We start from the raw sequence: 8043 nt of genomic DNA, 5'->3' as shown, positions 1-8043 counted from the left end.
AGGAAGGAGGAAAAGATGAACGGAGCAAAGTACAGAGAGATCCTTGATGAAAACCTGCTCCGGAGTCCTCAGACTGGGCAAGGTTCACCTTCCAACAGGGCAACGACCCTAAGCACACAGCCAAGACAGCTGAGAAGTGGCTTCGGGACAAGTCTCTGAAGGTCCTTGAGTGGCACAGCCAGAGCCCAGACTTTAACCCCATCGAACATCTCTGCAGAGACCTGAAAATAGCTGTGCAGCGACGCTCCCCATCCAGCCTCACAGAGCTTGAGAGGATCTGCAGAGGAGAATGGGAGAAACTCCCCAAATACAGGTGTGCCAAGCTTGTAGCGTCATACCCAAGAATACTCAAGGCTGTTATCGCTGCCAAAGGTGCTTCAACAAAGTACTGAGTAAAGAGTCTGAATACTTATGTAAATATGATTATTTTTTGCTAACATTTCTAAAAACCTATTTTTGCTTTGTCGTTATAAGGTATTGTGTGTAGATTTAATACATTTAAGAATAAGGCTGTAATGTAACAAAATGTGGAAAAATTCAAGTGGTCTGAATACTTAGCGAATGCACTACTAGATATTTATACAGTGCTTTTTATTAAACACAAGTCATCATGTACAGTGGCGCAAAAAAGTATTTAGTCAGCCACCAATTGTGCAAGTTCTCCAACTTAAAATGATGAGAGAGGCCTGTAATTTTCATCATAGGTACACTTCAACTATGAATCCAGAAAATCACATTGTAGGATTTTTTATGAATTTATTTGCAAATTATGGTGGAAAATAAGTATTTGGTCCCCTGCAAACAAGCAAGATTTCTGGCTCTCACAGACCTGTAACTTCTTCTTTAAGAGGCTCCTCTGTCCTCCACTCGTTACCTGTATTAATGGCACCTGTTTGAACTTGTTATCAGTATATCATCATTTGCAAATAAATTCATAAAAAATCCTACAATGTGATTTTCTGGATTTTTTTTCTTTATTTTGTCTGTCATAGTTGATGTGTACCTATGATGAAAATTACAGGCCTCTCTCATCTTTTTAAGTGGGAGAACTTGCACAATTGGTGGCTGACTAAATACTTTTTTGCCCCACTGTATTACAATGAAGGTCAATTCAGGGACTGTCTGTAATTTTTATTGTTTTATCAATGTTTATTTGCTTCTGATTCTCTTCAGCCCAGCGAGTGGGTTTATGAGCTGTTGCAACAAGTGACTATGGTGTCAGATTACATTACATAGCCACCACCACTGAAGACTGGAAAGTCCCGCCTATATCCCACTTAATTTGCTGAAAGGGATGTCACTTCTTGGCAGAAAGGTATGCTTACGCGCACGGAACTCAAAACATTTATAAAGTATAAATAGCACTCACTTAAGATTAAGGACTGCAAAAATATTATTATTGATTAGTAAATGGTTTATTAATGTGTCAAACAAAGCACAACGCAAAAAATCTATCCACAGCCACATAAACTAGTCCTGGCGTCATTCTATGACAAACACAGAAGGGTGTACTGTTGAAGTCAGAAGTTTAAATACACTTAGGTTGGAGTCATTAAAACTTGTTTTTCAACCACTCCACAAATGTGGTGTTAACAAACTATAGTTTTGGCAAGTGGGTTAGGACATCTACTTTGTGCATGACACAATTAATTTCTCCAACAATTGTTTACAGACAGATTATTTCTCTCATCATTCACTGTATCACAATTCCAGTGGGTCAGAAGTTTACATACACTACATTGACTGTGCCTTTAAACAGCTTGGAAAATTCCAGAAAATGATGTCATGGCTTTAGAAGCTTCTGATAGGCAAATTGACATAATTTGAGTCAATTGGAGGTGTACCTGTGAATGTATTTCAAGGCCGACCTTCAAACTCAGTGCTTAACATCATGGGAAAATCAAAAGAAATCAGCCAAGACCTCAGACAAATAGTTGTAGACCTCCACAAGTCTGGTTCATCCTTGGGAGAAATTTCCTGACGGTACCACGTTCATCTGTACAAACAATTGTACGCAAGTATAAACACCATGGGACCATGCAGCCGTCATACCGCTCTCGCAGGAGACGCGTTCTGTCTCCTAGAGATGAACGTACTTTGGTGCGAAAAGTGCAAATTAACCTTGTGAAGATGCTGGAGGGAACGGGTACAAAAGTATCTATATCCACAGTAAAACGAGTCCTATGTCGACAACCTGAAAGGCCGCTCAGCAGGATGAAGCCACTGCTCTAGAACCGCCATAAAAAATCCAGACTTCGGTTTGCAAGTCGAAAGCCTTGGCCAGGTCAATGAAGACGGCTGCACAGTACTGTCTTTTATCGATGGCGGTTATGATATCGTTTAGTACCTTGAGCGTGGCTGAGGTGCACCCGTGACCGGCTCGGAAACCGGATTGCACAGCGGAGAAGGTAAGGTGGGATTCGAGATGGTCAGTGATCTGTTTGTTGACTTGGCTTTCGAAGACCTTAGATAGGCAGGGCAGGATGGATATAGGTCTGTAACAGTTTGGGTCCAGGGTGTCTCCCCCTTTGAAGAGGGGGATAACCGCGGCAGCTTTCCAATCCTTGGGGATCTCACATGGGGACAAAGATTGTACTTTTTGGAGAAATGTCCTCTGGTCTGATGAAACAAAAATAGAACTGTTTGGCCATAATGACCATTGTTATGTTTGGAGAAAGGGGAGGCTTGCAAGCTGAAGAACACCATCCCAACCGTGAAGCACGGGGGTGGCAGCATCATGTTGTGGGGGTGCTTTGCTGCAGGAGGGACTGGTGCACTTCACAAAATAAACGGAATCATGAGGAAGGAAAATTATGTGGATATACTGAAGCTCTGTCAGGAGGAATGGCCCAAAATTCACCAAGCTTATTGTTGGAAGCTTGTGGAAAGCTACCCGAAACGTTTGACCCAAGTTAAACAATGTAAAGGCAATGCTACCAAATACTAATTGAGTGCATGTAAACTTCTGACCCACTGGGAATGTGATGAAATAAATAAAAGCTGAAATAAATCATTCTCTCTACTATTAAAATAAAGTGGTGATCCTAACTGACCTAAGACAGGGAATTTTTACCAAGATTAAATGTCAGAAATTGTGAAAAACTGAGTTTAAATGTATTTGGCTAAGGTGTATGTAAACTTTCGACTTCAACTGTATGTATAAGCCAATGGTCATCTATAAGGCATTTATTCAGTGATTTTCTTCTTTGTCTAATATATATATATATGTATATATGTATGTGTGTGTGTGTGTGTGTGTTCTTTCATTCACCACTAGGATGGGTAACAGCGCATGCGTGAGGTGATGTGGGCTGGTGTGGCTAAAATGCCAGGGACTCATTTTTATCCCAGTCCGCCCCTGCTGTAGCCTCAGGGAGGAAAAGACATGAGGGAGTTCTGACTGACAACAACATTTGATTATATTTCAAGAAACAAAAAAAGCCATGGATTGTTCTCCATCCACCCTGATTCAGAATATACCATTTTCATTGTCATGGCATGCTTGGTACAATAGCTATTGAGCCGAAAGGAACTAATATCCGTCCGAATATCTAATATAATACTAATTTTACATGGTGTGTAACTCAATTACTGAGCAGTGACAGTATTATGGAAGGCCTGATAGGCTATTGTTCCCATCTAGTGGCCACTATCCACACAGCATCTATCCATGGTGCATTGCAGACAGGCTGTATCACATCCGGCCGTGTTTGGGAGTCACATAGGGCGGCGCGCAATTGGCCCAGCATCATCCGTGTTTGGCTGGGGTAGGCCGTCATTGTAAAAATAATTTGTTCTTAAATGACTTGCCTAGTTAAATAAAGGTTAAATAAATAAAAATAAGTAAAAGACCAAGAAGATTCTGGCTTCCACTAGTCATTCCTTAATGGCTTTAGTTAACCTAACTGTAGCATAAGAGCTCTTTTGTATGAATATGTAAACATTTTGTGCTTTATTGCCATCTATTCTCTTACTTTCTCAAATGAAATGTGCAGCGGTCTAAGGCACTGCATCTTAGTGCAAGAGGCATCACTACAGTCCCTGGTTCGATTCCAGGCTGTATCACATCTGTCCGTGATTGTAAGTCCCATAGGGCGGCGCACAATTGGGCAAGTGTCGTCCGGGTTTGGCCCGAGTTAGGCCGTCATTGTAAATAATAATTTGTTCTTAAGTTAACTGACTTGCTTAGTTAAATAAAGGTTCCATTTTTTTTTAATCTAATACTATGTGACTTGACAAACAAAAGTGTGGATTGTTCTCCATCCTCCCCTGATTCAAAATATATCATCTTCACAGTCATGGTTGGCATGCTTGGTTTAATAGCTATTGACTAGAGAACAGAATATCCAATATAAATACATTTTACCTCTAAGAAAAATACATTTGAGAATGAGTTAAAGGCGGGGCGAAGCAAGTTCGTCATCCAACTCCCGCCCCTTTATTGAAGAGGCAGAGAGCAGAGCACAGAGAATGTTAATGCACTCAAGCGATGGAGGGAGAAGAAGACAGACAGAGCTGGACGGCTTGAGTATTTTTAAACGACCCAGTATCCCCGCGTGTGGTGCACTGGTGTGGTTACAAACAGGAGCCTACTAAAATGTGATTTTGAACAGCATATCAACTTAAAATAATTTCGGAAAAGAAGGACTTTATTACGGTTCAACGCAACTGCCTGGCTTGAGATTTTAATATGCGTGATATCGATGATATAGAGACTAATTGTTCACCATTCGAACGTTCACAGCATGTTGCCGTCACTTTGCTAAACATGTGAAGCGTATCGTGCTTTAACATATCAGACTGGATTTGGAACTAATTCAGATACTGTTTTCAGGGAAAACGACGTTTTGCGAAGGTGTGCAATTTTGACCATAGGAGAGCCATATGGTCGGGTATTAAATGAACTCACCTTGGAACTAACATATGCTTCATCAGAATTGACAGTGGGGAAATGGACACATTTTGGGCACCATCTCATCAGTCTGGAATTGTTACAATCACTGTTCCTTTCTATTTTACTTTTCTATTCTAAAACAAGTAGTTTGTGATATATTAACTTTCCTGATATCAACATGTATATTTTTCATTTGAGGATTGCCATTTTACTCTGGTGCCAACTTGTTATTGCTGCATCCAGTTTGGATATCGGAGCATATGATATAGAGAGGGGCAGACCTGCAAAATGTGAACCCATCACCATTCCCATGTGCCAGGGCATTGGCTACAATATGACAAGAATGCCCAACTTCATGAAATACGAAAGCCAAGCAGAGGCCAGCATCAAACTGAATGAGTTTGCCCCTCTAGTGGAATATGGCTGTGACGTGCACCTGCGCTTTTTCCTCTGCTCCCTCTACGTCCCCATGTGCACTGACAAAGTGTCCACCACCATCCCTGCCTGCCGACCAATGTGTGAGCAGGCCAGGCAGAAGTGCTCTCCCATCATGGAGAAATTCAGCTTCGGCTGGCCTGACTCACTGGACTGCTCCAAGCTGCCCACTAAAAACAACCCCAACTCGCTGTGCATGGAGGCGCCTGAAAATGACACCAAGCAGGAGACCAAGAAGGGGGAGGGCATGCTACCGGTGCCCCCCAGACCCAGGCAGCCCGGGCCGGGTACCAGCGGGCGCTCAGGCAACAGCCTGGGCTCCTGCGAGAACCCAGAGAAGTTCCAGTATGTGGAGAAGAGCCAGTCGTGTGCCCCGCGCTGCTCCTCGGTGGTGGACGTGTTCTGGTCGCGGCAGGACAAGGACTTTGCCTTCATCTGGATGGCAGTGTGGTCCACACTCTGCTTCATCTCCACCGCCTTCACTGTCCTCACCTTCCTGCTGGACCCGCAGCGCTTTCAGTACCCGGAGCGGCCCATCATCTTCCTCTCCATGTGTTACAACGTCTACTCGGTGGCCTTTGTCATCCGCTCGGTGGCCGGGGCCGAGAACATAGCCTGCGACCGGGAGAATGGCGAGCTCTACATCATCCAGGAGGGGCTGGAGTCTACGGGCTGCACCATCGTCTTCCTCATCCTCTACTACTTTGGTATGGCTTCATCTATCTGGTGGGTCATCCTCACACTCACCTGGTTCCTGGCCGCTGGCAAGAAGTGGGGCCACGAGGCCATCGAGGCCCACAGCAGCTATTTCCACATGGCCGCCTGGGGCATCCCAGCCATGAAGACCATCGTCATCCTAACTATGAGGAAGGTGGCAGGGGACGAGCTGACGGGGCTGTGTTATGTGGGCAGCATGGACGTTAATGCACTGACCGGCTTCGTGCTCATCCCTCTGTCCTGCTACCTGGTCATTGGTACCTCTTTCATCCTCACGGGCTTCGTGGCGCTCTTCCACATCCGGAAGATAATGAAGACGGGCGGCACCAACACAGAGAAGCTGGAGAAACTAATGGTGAAGATCGGTGTGTTCTCCATCCTGTACACGGTGCCCGCCACCTGCGTCATCATCTGCTACTTCTACGAGAGGCTCAACATGGGGTACTGGAAGTTCCAGGCGCTGGAGAACAAGTGTGTGTCGTTCCCCGGGCGCCGGCATGAGGACTGCTCCCTGGAGGAGTCGGTGCCCACCGTGGCAGTGTTCATGCTGAAGATCTTCATGTCTCTGGTGGTGGGCATCACCAGCGGTGTGTGGGTTTGGAGTTCCAAGACCCTGCAGACCTGGCAGGGCCTGTGCAACAGGAAGCTGTCGGTGCGGACTAGCAGGAAGCCTTGTAGCAGCGTCAGCTGCAGCACCTCCCATTGTCACTACAAATCCCCAGCCGTGGTGCTCCACATGGCCAAAACAGACTCTTACCTAGAGAGCCCCACACACGTCTAACATTTCAAGTGACACTTCTCACAGTGTCTTGTATTGACAATGCCAAAGGATGCTATTTTGTTATATGATCATTTGAAAAGCTCAGGTTGGTTTGCATCTAATGCTCGATCAGTAGCAATACCTGAACGTAACAGTGGTTGTGCTTTCGTTTTGGTAACAGATGATCCACATTGCTTTCAGTTAAACCACACAGTTCGGTGCACATGCAGAATCAGATATGCTTCCAAAGGAAACATTTCTTGTATTGTATGCCATAGAGTTAGTTGGCTGTTTCTGGTTAACCAACTGAACATGAATGCAAAATAGAACTTGCATGGATGTATCAACATTTGGTTTAGTGTTCTCTCCCTGTAAATGTATTTATTGTGTTGTGTATTTAATTGCAAGTTCTTCATGGTGTTTCCTAAGGTTTTGTATATTGTATATAAAAGCACATGTACTAAAGAGTTATGAATATAGGGCCTGTTGAGATGTATAAGTGCCTTTGCAAATGCATATTTTTCAAAACAATGGACATTAATAAAACATATTTATATATTTTCACTGATGACTTTACTCTATTGATTACTTTACAATGCATGTCAAATTAAGTGTAGTGGTTATTAACATAAGCAAAGCAAAGACACCTTAACTATTTTTTTTGGTTTAAGAAAATATTCATTTGTATCTGAAACATTTTGCTACAGCGCCTCTTCAAATTGACAGTTGTCATTAACTTGATGCAAGAATATATTGTATAAATTAAATGGACATCATTAGTATCGGCGACATTTTTAAAAGTATTCATTTTAGTTTCTTTTTCATTAGACTGATGACCTTGTGGACCCACCTACAGTATGAAGCTCTCACTGGCAAATCTAGTCATATTTTTCCAAGTGACATCAGCTGTTTGTATATGCTCTTTCATGTATAACTCTGTCCTCGCATTGCATCAGTGTTCTGTCACATTTGAGGAATTCAAACTGCTTGAGTAAACTGCAAACAAAAAGCTGCTTGTTCCACGCAGTTGAGCCTCGCGCCAACTTTCTGGTTGGTTGACAAAAGTGTTAATATTTTTCTAAACTGCAGCCTCAGTTGAGGTGGAAAACGGTCAGGGCCTCCAGGCCTCTCTGACTGCCCATGTTTGTGAAGCTATGCTGAACTTTCTGTTTTCCATTGAAACATCAGCTCCAGCAATAATAACTTACATGGGGTGACAGCATTCCATGGTGAGAGA

General features: G+C 43.5%; 1 protein-coding gene across 1 annotated transcript; it reads left to right on the top strand.

The window, feature by feature from the left end:
• Positions 1–4328: 4328 nt before the first annotated feature.
• On the top strand, positions 4329–7370 carry LOC110537598 (frizzled-9-like). The gene has a single exon (XM_021623746.3). The coding sequence runs from the start codon at positions 5073–5075 to the stop codon at positions 6825–6827; it is 1755 nt and encodes a 584-aa protein (XP_021479421.3). The 5' UTR covers positions 4329–5072; the 3' UTR covers positions 6828–7370.
• Positions 7371–8043: the final 673 nt, after the last annotated feature.

Source organism: Oncorhynchus mykiss, chromosome 12, assembly GCF_057628025.1.
Source record: "Oncorhynchus mykiss isolate SJ-2025 chromosome 12, ASM5762802v1, whole genome shotgun sequence".
In the NCBI taxonomy this organism is placed as follows: domain Eukaryota; kingdom Metazoa; phylum Chordata; class Actinopteri; order Salmoniformes; family Salmonidae; genus Oncorhynchus; species Oncorhynchus mykiss.
Note: the sequence above shows the minus strand (reverse complement) of the source record. Positions and strands in the feature narration are given on the sequence as shown.